The 18,918-nt window shown below is 45.4% G+C and overlaps 1 protein-coding gene across 6 annotated transcripts in view; it reads left to right on the forward strand.

Moving 5' to 3' along the window:
* Window positions 1-18,918, forward strand: part of als2b (alsin Rho guanine nucleotide exchange factor ALS2 b) — a 142,388-nt gene that overhangs the window by 38,316 nt on the left and 85,154 nt on the right. For all 6 annotated transcript variants that reach the window (XM_067987957.1, XM_067987962.1, XM_067987961.1 and 3 more), the window contains 3 exons: window positions 27-216; window positions 4,355-4,420; window positions 8,471-8,633. In XM_067987957.1, coding sequence (XP_067844058.1) covers window positions 27-216; window positions 4,355-4,420; window positions 8,471-8,633 — 419 coding nt within the window. The remainder of the gene's footprint in view (window positions 1-26; window positions 217-4,354; window positions 4,421-8,470; window positions 8,634-18,918) is intronic.

Consider the following 18,918-nt stretch of genomic DNA (forward strand, 5'->3'; position numbering starts at 1 on the left):
GATTTAGCAAACGTTTTGTTTTACAGATAACTTGGCTTCCACTTTGGGTCCAACTTCGAGCCAGTTACTGCAAGACACAGCCAGCAAATTTAGCAAACTGTGCTACCTGATTGGACAGCACACCGTCACTTTAAATAAGTTCCTTCACAGTTCAAAGGATGTCAAGACACTCGCCATGTTGGAACACTCGGACATCTTCCTGGACACTTTCAAAGAGCAAGTACACAACCCTGTTACTGCTCCTGGGGTAGTGCATGTGTGTTTGTGAGGGGGCCATGGGGGAGCAGATGTTTAATGTCACATCTAAGGGAGAGGGAGGGTAAAAATGCATTCATAAAGTGAAAGCACAAATGTTTAATCTCCCAATGAGGAGAGGATGGAGGAAATGGGGAATTCGTAAAGTTGGGCGGGACAGGAACATATAAACATAGAAATGCTAGACGAGAAAAGACCAACGTCCATCTGGTCCTGCTTCTACCATCCTGGTAGTCACATGAGCAATGATAATGGAGTTTGACTAATCATGGCAATCAATCTCTACTAATTAGTCAACAACAGACCCACACATGATGCGAGGAAAACCCCAGTGGTGGAGAGCTTTGGGAACCACAGGACCAAAGACACCTTCCTCCCAAGCATACTACACTTACCACATGTCATGTCTCAAATTACTCATATTCTGTATATGACAGTGCAGTTCTACGTCTGGGACAGGATTCCAATTTTTAAATTCTGCTCTTTCTATGCTGGAAATCTGCTTCCCATTACTCTGCCAGCAAGGCCTGTTTTTTTTTAAACCAGTTTTCTGCATATCCCAACCCTGAAGGTATTGACACCTAGTGGGGGGTCTAGTTCCATGGACATTGGTCACCCTCCAGTACCACTCATGCAAATCTCAATAGTGAGTGTCGTGAGGGAGAGCTGAGCCGAGCCCGATCCTGTCCTCACCCTATATCCACACGTGCAATTAGCCCCGTGTTCCCCTCCCTAACCCAGTGGTGCTGAGGCCAGTTGTCACGCTCCAGTCAAATTAACTCAAAGCAGACCGGAGCTTCAACTCCCTGGTGTGTGTGTGGTTGAGTCACTCACAATCCTTACCATTGAGCCCTTGGGGACGTGTCCCGTTTCTCCCGCAATGATTAACATTACCGTCATCAGATGTTTTGGGCAACTCCAGTGAAAACGTTACACGACGGCTGTTTGTGAAGGTACATGAACCTTTCGCACTGCCACGCTCTGAGTTTGTTTTCCCACAACAATACCAGTAACGTGTGAGGGTGGGAGTCTGATGTTCGTACTGTGTCCATGTGAATGCGGTTTCATAGATTTTGCCCTTGGTTATGTCTGGTGAGCACTTTCAGCCCCACACACACGATGGGGTGATCTAACTGATGTGTTTAAAATGATAAAGGGATTTGATTGGGTAGATAGAGAGAACCTATTTCATTTGGTGGGGGAATCCAGAACGAGGGGGCATTATCTTAAAATTAGAGCTAGGTCATTCAGGAGTGAAATCAGGAAGCACTTTCTCACATAAAGGGTAGTCAAAATCTGTAACTCACTCCTCCATAATTCTGTGGATGCTGGGACAATTGGAGCTTTCAAGACTGAGATCGATAGATTTTTGTTCGGTAAGGGTATCATTGGATATGGATCTAAGGCGGGAAAACGGGTTGAGATACAAATTAGATGATCTAATTGAATGGCAGAACAGGCTCGATGGGGCTGAATGGCCTACTCCTGTTCCTATGTTCCTCGGGTTTGTACACTATTAACTGGTTCTTGTGTGGCAAATCAGCCTGGATTCTGATGGTTGCACTTACACTGGTGAGAAGTAGTTCTTGTAGATCCAGGTTTTAGATAACATATGGGGTTGGATCTGGCTTGAAAGGTATTTGTTTTCACTTTCTCCCTGACCTTAAAAAAATATCCTTGTGAAGTGATCACAAAGACTTACGTAGGCAAACACTGCAGCTGCTTAGTTCACAGCAAGGTCCCATAAGCAAGAGTTGGATCAAGATGGAATATTGGCTAGGAATCAGGAGAACTCCCTGCTCTTCTTCCAATAGTGCCATTGGATCTTTAACACCCAACAAAACAGACAGATGAGGCCTCGGTTTAATAGCTCATCTGAAGGATGCCACCTCTGGCAGTGCAGCTCTCCCTCAGTACTGCACTGGAGTGTTAGGTAAAACATTCCAATTCCTTGAAGGGAGCTCGAATACAAAATCTTCTGACCCCGAAGCAGGAGTGCTACCAACCTAGCCAAGCTGACAACAATGGATTTTGTTGTATGAAGTGCAGTGCCTTTGCTGCCAAGAGGGTGACTAGGGTTGGGGGTTATGTGATATGATTTTGTGATCCAATTCCTTGTAGCTATGTAGGAAGTTTACACATTCAGCATTCCAGTGCACAGGTTATATTGAGTGCATCGCTCCCTCTGCATTACCCGATTGAACATCCCCACTCCTATACAGATTAGATACAGTACAGGACTTCCTCTGCATCACCCAATCTATGATCACTGCCCCCATCAAGACTAGATACAGTACAGAGCTCCCTCTGCACTGCCCCATCCAAATTTTCCACTCCCATAAAGGTTAGATACAGTACGCACTCCCTCTATATTACCCAATCTATGATCACTGCCACCATAGAGGTTAGATACTGTACAGAGCTCCCTCTGCATCACCCAATCCAACTGAACCGTTCTGGTCTCCATATTATAAAAAGAGTACAGGTTCATAGCTCCTTGAAAGTGGAGTCACAGGTGGATAGGGTGGTGAAGAAGGCATTCAGCTTGCTTGGTTTCATTGGTCAGAACATTGAATACAGGAGTTGGGATGTCTTGTTGAAGTTGTACAAGACATTAGTTAGGCCACACTTGGAATACTGTGTACAGTTCTGGTCACCCTATTATAGAAAGGATATTATTAAACTAGAAAGAGTGCAGAAAAGATGTACTAGGATGCTGCCGGGAATTGATGGTTTGACTTATAGGGAGAGGTTAGATAGACTGGAGAGTAGGAGGTTGAGGGGTGATCTTATAGAAGTCTATAAAATAATGAGGGGCATAGATAAGGTAGATAGTCAAAATCTTTTCCCAAAGGTAGGGGAGTCTATAACGAGGGGACATAGATTTAAGGTGAGAGGGGAGAGATACAAAAGGGTCCAGAGGGGCAATTTTTTCACTCAAAGGGTGGTGAGTGTCTGGAACGAGCTGCCAGAGGCAGTAGTAGAGGCGGGTACAATTTTGTCTTTTAAAAAGCATTTGGACAGTTACATGGGTAAGATGGGTATAGAGGGATATGGGCCAAGTGCAGGCAATTGGGACTAGCTTAGTGGTATAAACTGGGCGACATGGACATGTTGGGCCGAAGGGCCTGTTTCCATGTTGTAAACTTCTATGATTCTAATATGGAGGCACTGGAGGAGGTGCAAAAAAGATGTCCTAGGGTTATACCTCCCAGGAAAGATTGAGCAGGCAGGGGCTCTTTTCTCTAGAAAAAAGACCGAGGGGTGACCTGATAGAGGTCTTTAAGATTATGAAAGAGTTTGAGAGGGTAGATGTAGAGAAGATGTTTCCACTTACGGGGCAGACCAGTACCAGGGGACATAAATATTGGATAGTCGCTAATAAATCCAATAGGGAATTCAGGAGAAATTTCTTCATCCAGAGATTGGTTGAAATGTGGAACTCACTACCAAAAGGAGTAGTTGAGGTGACAAGCATAGGTGTATTTAAGGGGAAGCTAGATAAACACCTGAGGGAGAAAGGAATAGAAGGGTAGGGTTAGATGAAGTAGGGAGGGAGGGGGCTCGATTGGAGCATATACACCGGCATGTACCTTTTGGGACGAATGGCCTGTTCCTGTGCTGTACATTCTATGTAACATCCCCATACAGATTAGATACAGTACAGAGCTCCCTCTGCATTACCACATTCAAATCTCCACCCTCATACAGGTTAGGTACAGTACATAGCTCCCTCTGCATCAGTCCATCCAACATTCCCATACACAGGTTAGATACAGTGTCGTGGCTCTGTGAAAAAGGCATGATGCGGTACTGAGCCCAAGAGATCAGAGGGTCTCTGCAGTTAGCTCAACCTATTCTGGGTTAGTGGATCTCAGACAGGCAGCATTTGGGGTGGTCCAATTGGCCTCCGGTTCCTGGGCTAGGGATGGGAATCCATTGCTTCGCTGCGCGCACACTCTGTTCCAGGTGACCTCCCAACATCCCTGCGACTCTTCAAACGATCGGAGCGGCCTGTGCTGAGTGCCACTGCCCTGGTTCCGGTTTTGATGTCGGTGTCCGTTGGTTCTGATGACCGTGCTGTTCTCTCTGGTTTCAGGTACTCCAGCTCAGTGGGGAATTTTGCAGTGGTTGGTGGTTTTCAAGCATTGGCCAAGCCAACGGTGTAAGTATAACCAAGATCTCTCTTACTTGAGGCTGTACCGTGCAGTAGAACAGGTCCTATTTGACACGTATACAGCACCCTGCTTCTGCTGCATTGAGGGCAAATATGTGTGGTGAGAGCAACAGATACTGGGACTGCCCCTCCAAGGGTTGAATATTTAGTTTGTCACCTACCAGTTTCTGTGACTGGACTGACTCCAACAGCAGTATAGGACACAATAGGAATTTTAAAAATTGTTTAATGCAGTACCTCCAATTCTATTCCTGAGTTCTGCATCATTTAGTGAGTTCAATAGCACTCCACCTCAAGCAGTCCTGTAGATGGGATGAGGTACACCGCTGGATGCCTGTGTCCAGCGGTGTGCCTCAGGGATCGGTGCTGGGTCCGCTGTTATTTGTTATTTATATTAATGATTTGGATGAGAATTTAGGAGGCATGGTTAGTAAGTTTGCAGATGACACCAAGATTGGTGGCATTGTGGACAGTGAAGAAGGTTATCTAGGATTGCAACGGGATCTTGATAAATTGGGCCAGTGGGCCGATGAATGGCAGATGGAGTTTAATTTAGATAAATGTGAGGTGATGCATTTTGGTAGATCAAATCGGGCCAGGACCTACTCCGTTAATGGTAGGGCGTTGGGGAGAGTTATAGAACAAAGAGATCTAGGAGTACAGATTCATAGCTCCTTGAAAGTGGAGTCACAGGTGGATAGGGTGGTGAAGAAGGCATTCAGCATGCTTGGTTTCATTGGTCAGAACATTGAATGCAGGAGTTGGGATGTCTTGTTGAAGTTGTACAGGGCATTGGTGAGGCCACACTTGGAGTACTGTGTACAGTTCTGGTCACCCTATTATAGAAAGGATATTATTAAACTAGAAAGAGTGCAGAAAAGATTTACTAGGATGCTACCGGGACTTGATGGTTTGACTTACAGGGAGAGGTTAGACAGACTGGGACTTTATTCCCTGGAGAGTAGGAGGTTAAGGGATGATCTTATAGAAGTCTATAAAATAATGAGGGGCATAGATAAGGTCGATAGTCAAAATCTTTTCCCAAAGGTAGGGGAGTCTATAACGAGGGGGCACAGATTTAAGGTGAGAGGGGAGAGATACAAAAGGATCCAGAGGGGCAATTTTTTCACTCAAAGGGTGGTGAGTGTCTGGAACGAGCTGCCAGAGGCAGTAGTAGAGGCGGGTACAATTTTGTCTTTTAAAAAGCATTTGGACAGTTACATGGGGAAGATGGGTATCGAGGGATATGGGCCAAGTGCAGGCAATTGGGACTAGCTTAGTGGTATAAACTGGGCGACATGGACATGTTGGGCCGAAGGGCCTGTTTCCATGTTGTAACTTCTATGATTCTATGATTCTATGAGGTCATGTGTGCATATAATCTCAGTCGTAACACGAGGTTGGTAGGATCGGTAGGGAAATTGTTTTCTGTTGGTGAAGGGTTCAAATCTCAGGGGACATGAGGTAAAAGTCAGACAGTTGGGAGTAAGAAGGGAAGTCAGGTGGAACTTGTTTAGCCAAAGGGGAATTAAGTTGCAAGGGAAGGACACCAAAGTGTAAATTGGGCCATGAGACACTAGAATGTGTTTCTGGAGAGTGAGGGGTGGGGGGGAAAGAGGGCTATGATGGGTAGGATTTAAAAAAATTCATTCATGGGTGTCACTGGCGCGGCCAGCATTTATTGCCCATCCCTAATTGCCCTTGAGAAGGTGGTGGTGAGCCGCCTTCTTGAACCGCTGCAGTCCGTGTGGTGAAGGTTCTCCCACAGTGCTGTTAGGAAGGGAGTTCCAGGATTTTGACCCAGCGACGATGAAGGAATGGCAAAATATTTCCAAATCGGGACGGTGTGTGACTTGGAGGAGAATGTGCAGGTGGTGTTGTTCACATGTGGCTGCCGCCCTTGTCCTTCTAGGTGGTAGAGGTCGCGGATTTGCGAGGTACTGTCGAAGAAGCCTTGGCGAGTTACTGCAGTATCCTGTGGATGGTACATGCTGCAGCCACGGTGCGCCGGTGGTGAAGGCAGTAAATGTTTAGGGTGGTGGATGGGTGCCAATCAAGCTGGCAGCTTTGTCCTGGATGGTGTCGAGCTTCTTGAGTGATGTTGGAGCTGCACTCATCCAGGCAAGTGGAGAGTATACCATCACACCCCTGACTTGTGCCTTGTAGATGGTGGAAAGGCTTTGGGGAGTCAGGAGGCGAGTCACTGGCCACAGAATACTCGGCCTCTGACCTGCTTTTGTAGCCACGGTATTTATATGGCTGGTCCAGTTAAGTTTCTGGTCAATGGTGACCCCCAGGATGTTAATGGTGGGGAATTCAGCGATGGTAATGCCTTTGAATGTCAAGGAGAGGTGGTTAAACTCTCTCTTGTTGGACATGGTCATTGCCTGGCATTTGTCTGGCGCGAATGTTACTTGTCACTTATCGGCTCAAGCCTGGATGTTGTCCAGATCTTGCTGCATGCGGGCACGGACTGCTTCATTATCTGAGGGGTTGCGAATGGAATTGAACACTATGCAATCATCAGCGAACATCCCCATTTCTGACCTCATGAAAGAGCAGCTGAAGATGGTTGGGCCTAGGACACTGCCCTGAAGAACTCCTGCAGCAATATCCTGGGGCTGAGATGATTGGCCTCCAACAACCACTACCATCTTCCTTTGTGCTAGGTATGACTCCAGCCACTGGAGAGTTTTCCCCCGATTCCCATTGACTTCAATTTTACTAGGGTGCCTTGGTGCCACACTCGGTCAAATGCTGCCTTGATGTCAAGGGCAGTCACTCTCACCTCTCCTCTGGAATTCAGCTCTTTTTTTGTCCATGTTTGGACCAAGGCTGTAATGAGGTCTGGAGCCGAGTGGTCCTGGCGGAACCCAAACTGAGCGTCGGTGAGCAGGTTATTGGTGAGTAAGTGCCGCTTGATAGCACTGCCGACGACACCTTCCATCACTTTGCTGATGCTTGAGAGTTGACAGATGGGGCGGTAATTGGCCGGATTGGATTTGTCCTGCTTTTTGTGGACAGGACATATCTGGGCAATTTTCCACATTGTCCAGAGGCGCGGCTAGTTCTGGAGCACAAATCTTCAGCACTACAGCCGGGATGTTGTCGGGGCCCATAGCCTTTGTTGTATCCAGTGCACTCAGCTGTTTCTTGATAGCACATGGGATATGGTGAGAAGGTGGTTAGGTTGGGTGGTTCTACAAGGAATAAATAGGATTGTTTGGGCCTGGAATTTTGCACCTTCCTTAGTCTTTTTTCCACAGGCTTTTAAACCCAAGCTTATTAATCGCTACCTAATAATTTACTTATACCCAAAGAAGTTTACAGCACAGAAGGAACCCATTCGGCTCATCATGTCTGTGCCTTCTCTCTGCTTGAGCAATCCCAAACAAACCCCACTGCCCTGCGCTCTCCCTATAGCCCTGTATCAATCTAAAACTAATCCCACTGCCCTGCCCTCTCCCCATAGCCATGTAACAATCTCACTGCCTCGCTCCTCACGTGTGTGGGCAGTGCTGAAAAGGCTGTCTTTATTGCCCATGGCTAGTTGCCTGAGAAGATGGTGAATGGGCCTTCTCCGTGTGGTGAAGGTGCTCCCACAATGCTGTTTGGTAGGGAACAGCACCTACCTAACAGGTAGGTAGGGAATTCCAGGATTTTGACCCAGTGACAATGAATGAGCGGTGACATATGACCAGGTTAGGATGGTGTGTGATTTGGAACCTGAAGGTGGTAGTGTTCCTTTGACGTCGGCCATCTTGTGTCTCTCGGTGGTAGAAGTCGCAGCGGTGGGAGGTGCTGTCATTGTAACCTTCTTGTGGGTTTCCTGTGAGCTCCCTTCCCACGGCGAGGTGGAGCCCCCTTTGCCCGTACGTCCCGTGAGGCGGCCATCCCTCCCCCACTCACCGTGTGCGCCTGCTGATGTGGGCTCCACAATGATTGAGTAATGTCGGGGGGGGGTGGGGGGGCACGTTACAGCAGCAGTGCTTGTGCGATCCTGTGATGTAAGTGATTTTTTTTTTTCCTTTCACGCAGGGAGCTCTTCAACAGAAACCTGCAAACCCTCCAGCTGTTGTCTGAAGTGACCGACGAGAGTGTCCCTGCTGCTGACCTCTTGCACACCCTCTTCTACATACCCATCAAACACTTGCACGAATATGCCCGTGTGCTGCTAAAACTTGCAACCTGTTTCGAAGTGGTAAGTGAAATTTTTCGCTCGACACGTCCTGCTTTGATTTACATTTACACCTTCACATGGCCTGATTCAGCTCGGAAGGCGTGTGATCAAAGCATAACTTTGTCCTGGGCTGAAACTTGAGTCCCAGCAGAAGCTTTCAATGTAAGCGTGCAGTCAGCAAAGTGATGGGGAGCTATAGGATCAGTGGTGGGGGAAACCAAGTACAGGCGCTGGGCCGGAAGATAATGTAGATGCCCCTGGCAGCGTGTCGAGGTAATATGGTAGAGCCAGTAGCCCATGCGCAGTCTTGGAGCCCATTGTGATTTTTGAAGAGCTTCAAAGATTCAGTTGCACACTGGGGAGAAATGAGCCTTGATCACCTCTTAATGATGGGTCAGAACCTTATCCTGAAGATGGCAGTGAACTCTGTGTCTGCTGCGACATTGGATAACTATAAATGGATTGTGCGGAGTTGGTTGGTTGGACATCCCTGAACTACTGTCAACTTGACTTGGGTAAAGGAAGAAAAAGAACTTGCATTTATTAGCACCTTTCATGGGCTCAGGAGGACCCAAAGTGCTTCACAACCGAACAAATCCTTTTGAAGTGTAGTCACTGCTGTAATGTTGGAAACACAGCAGCCAAACTGACTCAGAGCACGCTCTCGCCTCTGACTCAGAAGATTGTGGATTCAAGTCCCACTTTGAGCACATAATCTAGGCCTACGGTTCAGTGTAGTACTAAGGGAGTGCTGCTCTTTCGGATGAGACGTTAAACTGAGGCGCTGTCTGCCAACTGGATGTTAAAGATTCAATGGCACTGTTCGAAGAGCAGGGGCATTCTCAGTGCAGTGGCCAATATTTCTACCCTTAACTAACACCACCAAAAGCAGATTAATTAGTCATTCATCCCATTGCTGTTTGTGGGACCTTGCTGTGCACAAATTGGCTGCTGTGTTGCTCTCCAGTACCCAGTCTCCAGCTTGTTTTCTAGAGGGTAGGTGGCTTCCGATGGTATCGTGGGCTGCTCTGAGGTTGAAACTTCCATTGAATTCAGTGGAGACGCTCCTGGGTGCATGGGGAGTATCTGTCGGTTCCAACACCCATAGTTATCTTTTTCTCTCCTGGGACTTGGGTGCTGTTCCACTATTGCTGACTGTCCTCCACTACAGTGAGTGTCAGCAGGGTATTGGACATTGTAGAGCATCACGGAAAACCCCATTCTGTCCCCTGTCCTGCACATGCACAGGTTTTGCAGTCGACATCACTGAATAGCGATCAGGAGCAGGGACCCCTGCCTGGCTGGTCCCCTCTCCAGGAGTGCCGAGGACAGTTTTAGCACCCCCAGATGTTGCCCTGATTGTGATCGGCTAACTCTGTACAGACTAGGATAAAACCTGGTCTGTCACACCGGGCATTCATCCAGTAAAGAACTTGTATTATATTGAATTTTTTAAAATTAGAATAATTTAAACAGGAAACTTAGTGATATTCTCGGCTGTGTGCAAGATGAGAGTTTGAACTCTTCTCAGAAGGCTGTTGTGTGCACCATGCTGTTGATGCGGTTTCAGAACAAACAAACTTTGTGGCGATGTCGATGACTTCTCGGATGCCTGTGAGTCACGCTATCACTTGGCAGTGGAACTTGCATTCTTAAGTCACACGCCCACATTGGGCAGTGGTGTCTTTGGTGTAAGTGATGTTCATAAGTCGTCATGAACTATACAGGATCAGCTGAGAACGCTGAACGTTACTCAGTCAGTTCAAACCAGCGACCCGGGTAAATACTAGTCCCTACTCCCGGGTTGGTTAGTTGCTCTCCTTTTTCAAAAAAAATGTTAGAATTTAAGAGCATAGAAATAGGTGGTGTCCATTCAGCCCCTCGAGCCTGTTCAGCCTTTCTCTTAGATCATGTCTGATCTGTACCTCAACTCCATTTAGCCGACTTTGCTCCATATCCCTTGATACCCTTACCCAACAAACATCTATCCATCTCAGTCTTGAAAGCTCCAACTGACCCAGCATCCACAGCCTCTTCCAGAGAGAGTTCCAGATTGTCACCAACCTTTGTGAAAAAGTACTTCCCGAATTCACTTCTAAATGGCCTTGCTCTAATTTTAAGATTGTGCCCCCTTGCTCTGGGTTCCCCAACATAGGAACAGTTTTTCTGTATCTATGCTATCAAATCCTTTTATCATTTTAAGCACCTCAATTAGATCACCCCTCAATCTTCTATATTCAAAGGAATACAAGCCAAGTCTATAAAACCTGTCCTTATAATTTAACCCTTTAAGCCCCAGTGTCATGCTGGTGAATCTGCACTGCACCCCCTCCAAGGCCAATATATTCTTCCTGAGGTGTGGTGCCCAAAACTGAACGCAATATTTCACATTGGGTCTGACCAAGGCTCTGTACAACAGAAGCATCATTTCCTCCCCTTTGTATTCCCCTACCTTGACATAAAGGCCAACATCCCATTAGCCTTTTTGATTACTTTTTGTACCTGTTCACAAGCTTTTAGTGATTTATAGGATCAGGAGTCGACCATCTAGCCCCTCGAGCCTGTTCCACCAGTCAATGAGATCGTGGCTGATCTGTGACCTAACTCCATATACCCACCTTAGCCCCATATCCCTAATACCTTTGGTTAACAAAAATCTATTATTCTCAGATTTAAAATTAATAATTGAGCTCGCATCAACTGCCATTTGTAGAAGAGCTTTCCAAACTTCTACTACCCTTTGCGTGTAGAAGTGTTTCCTAACTTCACTCCTGAAAGTCCAGGCTCTAATTTTTAGGCGATGTCACCTAGCCTTAGACTCCCCAACAAGCGGAAATAGTTTCTCTCTATCTACCCTATCAGTTCCCCTTAATATCTTGAAAACTTCGATCAGATCAACCCTTAATCTTCTAAATTCCAGGGAATACAACCCTAGATTTTGTAATCTCTCCTTGTAATTTAACCCTTGGAGTCCAGTTATCATTCTAGTAAATCTACGCTGCACTTCCTCCAAGGCCAGTATATCCTTCCTGAGTTGTGCTGCTCAGAACTGAACACAATACTCCAGGTGTGGTCTAACCAGGGCTTTGTGTAGCTGGAGCATAACTTCTATCCCCATGTATTCTAGTCCTCTGGATATAAAGGCCAGCAATCCTTTAGCCTTTTTGATTATTTTCTGTACCTGTCCATATTTTAATGATCTATGTACATGGACCTCATAGTCTCTCTGGACCTCCACTGTTTTGAGCTTTTCACCATTTAGAAAGTACTATGATCCTATCCTTTTTAGGTCCAAAGTGAATGACCTCACACTTGCCTACATTGAAATCCATTTGCCACAGTTTTGCCCATTCTCTTAAAATTAGAGAAGGATATTAATAGATTATGCTTCCATCTACACTGCTTACAATGCTGCCTATCTTTGTGTCATTGGCAAACTTGGATATGTGACTCTCTATCCCGTCATCTAAGTTGTTAATAAATACAGTGAATAGTTGAGGCCCCAACACAGATCCTTGTGGGACACCACTAGTCACATCCTGCCAATTTGTGTACCTGCCCATTATCCCTACTGTCTGGCTCCTGCCACTCAGCCAATTTCCTAACCAGGTCAAGAGTTTGCCCTCAATTCCATGAGCTTCAGCTTTAGCTAACAGTCTATTATGAGGGACTTTATCAAATGCCTTCTGGAAGTCCATATAAACAATATCCATTGACATTCCCCTGTCCACTACTTTAGTCATCCCTTCAAAAAATCCAATCAGGTTCATCAGGCATGACCTACCCTTTACAAATTTTTGCTGGCTCTCTGATCAGCTGAAAATTTTCAAGGTGTCGTCACTCGATCCTTAATTATGGACTCCAGCATTTTTCCCGACAACAGATGTTAGGCTAACTGGTCCATAATTCCCTGGTTTCTCTCTCTCACCTTTCTTAAGTAGCGAAGTGACAAGTACAATTTTCCAATCTAAAGGAGCGGTTCCTGAATCGAGAGAACTTTGGAAGATTGTAGTTGGGCTTCTGCAATCATAGAATCATAGAAGTTACAACATGGAAACAGGCCCTTCGGCCCAACATGTCCATGTCGCCCAGTTTATACCACTAAGCTAGTCCCAATTGCCTGCACTTGGCCCATATCCCTCTATACCCATCTTACCCATGTAACTGTCCAAATGCTTTTTAAAAGACAAAATTGTACCCGCCTCTACTACTGCTTCTGGCAACTCGTTCCAGACACTCACCACCCTTTGAGTGAAAAAATTGCCCCTCTGGACCCTTTGTATCTCTCCCCTCTCACCTTAAATCTATGCCCCCTCGTTATAGACTCCCCTACCTTTGGGAAAAGATTTTGACTATCTACCTTATCTATGCCCCTCATTATTTTATAGACTTCTATAAGATCACCCCTTAACCTCCTACTCTCCAGGGAAAAAAGTCCCAGTCTATCTAGCCTCTCCCTATAAGTCAAACCATCAAGTCCCGGTAGCATCCTAGTAAATCTTTTCTGCACTCTTTCTAGTTTAATAATATCCTTTCTATAATAGGGTGACCAGAACTGTACACAGTATTCCAAGTGTGGCCTTACTAATGTCTTGTACAACTTCAACAAGACATCCCAACTCCTGTATTCAATGTTCTGACCAATGAAACCAAGCATGCCGAATGCCTTCTTCACCACCCTATCCACCTGTGACTCCACTTTCAAGGAGCTATGAACCTGTACTCCTAGATCTCTTTGTTCTATAACTCTCCCCAACGCCCTACCATTAACGGAGTAGGTCCTGGCCCGATTTGATCCACCAAAATGCATCACCTCACATTTATCTAAATTAAACTCCATCTGCCATTCATCGGCCCAGTGGCCCAATTTATCAAGGTCCCGTTGCAATCCTAGATAACCTTCTTCACTGTCCACAATGCCACCAATCTTGGTGTCATCTGCAAACTTACTAACCATGCCTCCTAAATTCTCATCCAAATCATTAATATAAATAACAAATAACAGCGGACCCAGCACCGATCCCTGAGGCACACCGCTGGACACAGACCTCCAGTCTGAAAAACAACTCTCTACAACCACCCTCTGTCTTCTGTCGTCAAGCCAATTTTGTATCCAATTGGCTACCTCACCTTGGATCCCATGAGATTTAACCTTATGTAACAACCTACCATGCGGTACCTTGTCAAAGGCTTTGCTGAAGTCCATGTAGACCACGTCTACTGCACAGCCCTCATCTATCTTCTTGGTTACCCCTTCAAAAAACTCAATCAAATTCGGGAGACATGATTTTCCTCTCACAAAACCATGCTGACTGTTCCTAATTAGTCCCTGCCTCTCCAAATGCCTGTGGATCCTGTCTCTCGGAATACCCTCTAACAACTTACCCACTACAGATGTCAGGCTCACCGGTCAGTAGTTCCCAGGCTTTTCCCTGCCGCCCTTCTTCAACAAAGGCACAACATTTGCTACCCTCCAATCTTCAGGCACCTCACCTGTAGCTGTCGATGATTCAAATATCTCTGCTAGGGCACCCGCAATTTCCTCCCTAACCTCCCATAACGTCCTGGGATACATTTCATCAGGTCCCGGAGATTTATCTACCTTAATGCGCGTTAAGACTTCCAGCACCTCCCTCTCTGTAATATGTACACTCCTCAAGACATCACTATTTATTTCCCCAAGTTCCCTAACATCCATGCCTTTCTCAACCGTAAATACCGATGTGAAATATTCATTCAGGATCTCGCCCATCTCTTGTGGTTCCGCACATAGATGACCTTGTTGATCCTTAAGAGGCCCTACTCTCTCCCTAGTTACTCTTTTGCCCTTTATGTATTTGTAGAAGCTCTTTGGATTCTCCTTTGCCTTATCTGCCAAAGCAATCTCATGTCCCCTTTTTGCCCTCTTGATTTCTCTCTTAACTCTACTCCGGCAATCTCTATACTCTTCAAGGGATCCACTTGATCCCAGCTGCCTATGCATGTCATATGCCTCCTTCTTCTTTTTGACTAGGGCCACAATCTCCCGAGTCATCCAAGGTTCCCTACTTCTACCAGCCTTGCCCTTCACTTTATAAGGAATGTGCTTACCCTGAACCCTGATTAACACACTTTTGAAAGCCTCCCACTTACCAGACGTCCCTTTGCCTGCCAGCAGACTCTCCCAATCAACTTCTGAAAGTTCCTGTCTAATACCATCAAAACTGGCCTTTCACCTCCTTCCTTTAAAATCCTGGGATGGAAACCATCTGGTCTTGGGATTTGTCACTCTTTAGTGCCATTATCATCTTCATTATTGTTAATTTGCTTACATTAATTATTGTGAGTCCCCATCCCTGATTCAAAATTAGTTTCCCTGGGGTGTCTGGCATGCTATCCTCTTCCTCTACTGTAAATATTGATGCAAAGTAATTATTTAACATGTCTGCCATTTCTTTATTTTCATTTACAATATCACCGTTATCAGTTTTTAAGGGTCCCACGTTGCTCTTGACCACCCTCTTTTTCCTAATATAATTGTAAAAGTTTTTTGTGTTGTTTTTGATATCCCTTGTAAGTTTCTTTTCATACTCCCTTTTTGTCACCCTAAGCTGTTCTTTGTATCTCTCCCAGTTGCCAGGATCTGTGCTATTTTCTGCATTTTTGTATGCTTTTTCTTTTAGTTTTATGTTGTTCCTTACCTCTTTTGTCATTTATGGCTTTTTTTTTTGGCAAGTAGAGCTCTTGCCCCTTAGGGGTATAAACTGGTTCTGTAATGCATTAAATTCTTTTTTGAACACCTCCCACTGATCTTCTGTCATTTTACCCATTAACAGATTTGCCCAGTTTACTGTGGACAATCTCAGTTTTATCCCGTTGAAGTCAGCCTTACCTAAATTTGGAATCTTAGTGGCTCGTACGGGTTTCTCCCTTTCAAACACAACGTTGAACTCGATCATATGACCTGTAGTAGATAAATGTTCACGCACCATTAGGCTGTTAACTAAATCTGGCTCATTACTCATTACTAAATTTAATATGGCCTGTCCCCTTATTGGTTCTAGGACATATTGTTGCAGAAAGCTGTCCTGAATACACTCAAGAAATTCGTTACCTTTCTGGCATGAGCTCGTCTGCTTATCCCAATTAATATGACAGTTAAAATCTCCCTTTAAAACCACTCTGCCTTTGCTAGATGCTTGTGTGGTCTCTGCATTTATACATTCTGCGACTTCACAGGTGTCAGCAGAGGGCCTATACACAACTCTCACTACAATCTTAAATCCTTTTCTATTTCTTAATTCCACCCATAGTCTCCACTGCCTGCTTACGTCTCGTTATATACTCTCATCATTGAAGTAATTTCATCCTTAATCACTAAGGCTACTCCTCCCCCCCTACCAGGTTCCCTATCCTTCCTATAGACCTTATAACCTGGTATATTCAGTTCCTAGTCCTGACCGTCTTGCTACCATGCCGTACCCTCTTAAGTTGAATTTGTGCCTGCAATTCATTCAATTTGTTCCTTATACTGCGTGCATTTGTATAAAGAACGTTTATTTGGGCCACACACCCTAACCTGTCCTTCGCTAATGTTTTTCTCACGTTTCTTATTACTCTCTCCTAATTTAGTTACTTTACATCTTTCAGTTTTCCCTACCTATAGTGCCTAAAGCATAATTTCTGACCATCACTCTACTCTTTTCGTTTGTTTTAGAATTATTATTTATACTACCTTTTCTACCTGTATACCTTCACCACCTCTTTTCCCCCGACCCCCCCCCCCACCAATTTACTAGTTTTAAGTCCTTGTGACCCTAGTCTCAGCTGGTTCAGGTGGAGCCTGTCCCATGGTGCAGTTCCTTCCTGTCCCAGTACTGGTGCCAGTGTCCCATGAAATGGCACCCCTCTTTCCCACACCACTCCTTCAGCCACATGTTCACTTCCCTAATCTGCTTATCCTTATGCAAATTTACACATGGCTTGGATAATAATCCAGCGATTATAACCTGATTTGTGTACGTGGACACCTAAATCTCTTTGCTCCTCTTCAGTTTCTGGGCTCTCCCCATTTAGAAAACACTCTGATTTATCTTTCTTGGATCCAAAGTAGATGACCTTGCACTTCCCCACATTGAACTCCATCTGTTATAGTTTTGCCCACTCACTCAATCTGTGACCCTTTGCAACTTCCTGCTCCCATCTACACAACTTACTGTGCCTCCTAACTTGGTGTTATTCGCAATCTTGGATATACAACTCTCCATTCCTTCATCCAAGTCATTGATATATATGGTGAAAAGCTGAGGTCCCAGTACAGATCCGTGGGAAACACTGCTTGTCACATCCCGCTCATCAGAGTATCTACCCTTTATCCCCACTTTCCGTCTCCTATTTCCCAACCAATTACTAACCCATGACACAAGGTTACCTTCAATTCCGTGCACGCTCATTTTTGCTAATCTCTTGTGCGGAACCTTATCAATTCAACTAGATTAGTCAGACATAATCTGTGCTTTACAAATCCACGCTGACTCTGTTTGATTTGTTCATACTTGTTCAAGTTCTCAATCACTCTGTCCCTAATGATAGATGCCAGTAATTTATCCACAACTGATCCTAAACTTATTTGTCTGTAGTTTTCTGGTTTCTCCCTCCTTCCCTTCTTAAATAATTAAGTGACATTTGCAATTTTCCAATCGAAAGGCACAATTCCCAACTCTGGAGAGTTTTGGAAAATTATAACTAATGCATCTGCAATTTCCCCACCTGTTTCTTTTAATACCCTAGTGTTGAAACCATCAGATTCTGGAGTTTTGTCTCAAGTCCTATTATTTTCTCCATCACCACCTTTTTTTTTTACTTGTATTGAATCCACTAAGTTCCTCTCCTTGACTTACTTTAGGTTCCCTTCCTCCACTGTGAAAACGACTACAAAGTGCTCATTTAAAAAGTCTCCCATTTCCTTATTATCCATTATAGTCTCACCTGCGTCTTTATTTAATGGCCATGCAATCCCCCCTTACCACTTTCTTTCCTTTAACATGTATATAAAAACTTTTACTGTTAGCTTGAATATCCCTTGCATCTTTTTTCATATTCCCTTTTTGCACTTCATTACTTTCTTTGTATTCCTTTTGTTGTCTTTTTTATATATAGCTCTCCCAGTCTGCAGGATTTGCACTTTTCCTTGCATTTATGTAAGCCTTCTCTTTTAGCTTGATGCTGTCTCTTACCTCATTTCCAGGGCTCTGGCTGGAGCGGTGGGTTAGACTTTGGCGTTTCTGGCGGTGGGTTAGACTTTGGCGTTTCTGGCGGTGGGTTAGACTTTGGCGTTTCTGGCGGTGGGTTAGACTTTGGCATTTAACCTCAGGGATTCGGATTCACATCCAGCCCAAATAATCAGCTGTGAAGATCCTCCATGGAATGAGATTAGGATAGTTCCTCGTCATCACACACACAGACTTGCCTGTAATTTAGCACTAAATTGCCAGTTTCAGTCAGAGGTCATAGTTGCCTAGAGTGGGAAATGGGAAAATGACACACTGGTGTAGGAGGGAGTGCTCTTCTGAGGATGGGGTAGAAACGCATTGTTAGGACAATGTAAAGAGAGGGAGCTTTACTTTGTATCTAACCCGTGCTGTACCTGCCCAGGGAGTGTTTGATGGGACAGTGGAGAGGGAGCTTTACTCTGTATCTAACCCGTGCTGTACCTGCCCTGGGAGTGTTTGATGGGACAGTGGAGAGGGAGCCTTACTCTGTATCTAACCCGTGCTGTACCTGCCCAGGGAGTGTTTGATGGGACAGTGGAGAGGGAGCTTTACTCTGTATCTAACCCGTGCTGTACCTGCCCTGGGAGTGTTTGATGGGACAGTGGAGAGGGAGCCTTACTCTGTATCTAACCCGTGCTGTACCTGCCCAGGGAGTGTTTGATGGGACAGTGGAGAGGGAGCTTTACTCTGTATCTAACCCGTGCTGTACCTGCCCTGGGAGTGTTTGATGGGACAGTGGAGAGGGAGCCTTACTCTGTATCTAACCCGTGCTGTACCTGCCCAGGGAGTGTTTGATGGGACAGTGGAGAGGGAGCCTTACTCTGTATCTAACCCTTGCTGTACCTGCCCTGGGAGTGATTGATGGGACAATGTGGAGGGAGCTTTACTCAGTATTAAGTTTGTACTGGGGAAGGGCACGTTCAGTCAGAATCCCTGCTTGTGGGGGGTCATTTTCACTTTGGCCGTGGACGGAAAACTGGTGGTCGCGGGTTGGCTGCCAGTTATACTCCACCCGATGTTCCTATCCAGTGAAGTCGATGGAAAGGTAAATCGGG

This window comes from Heptranchias perlo, chromosome 7 (assembly GCF_035084215.1).
Source record: "Heptranchias perlo isolate sHepPer1 chromosome 7, sHepPer1.hap1, whole genome shotgun sequence".
NCBI classification, from domain to species: Eukaryota; Metazoa; Chordata; class Chondrichthyes; order Hexanchiformes; family Hexanchidae; genus Heptranchias; species Heptranchias perlo.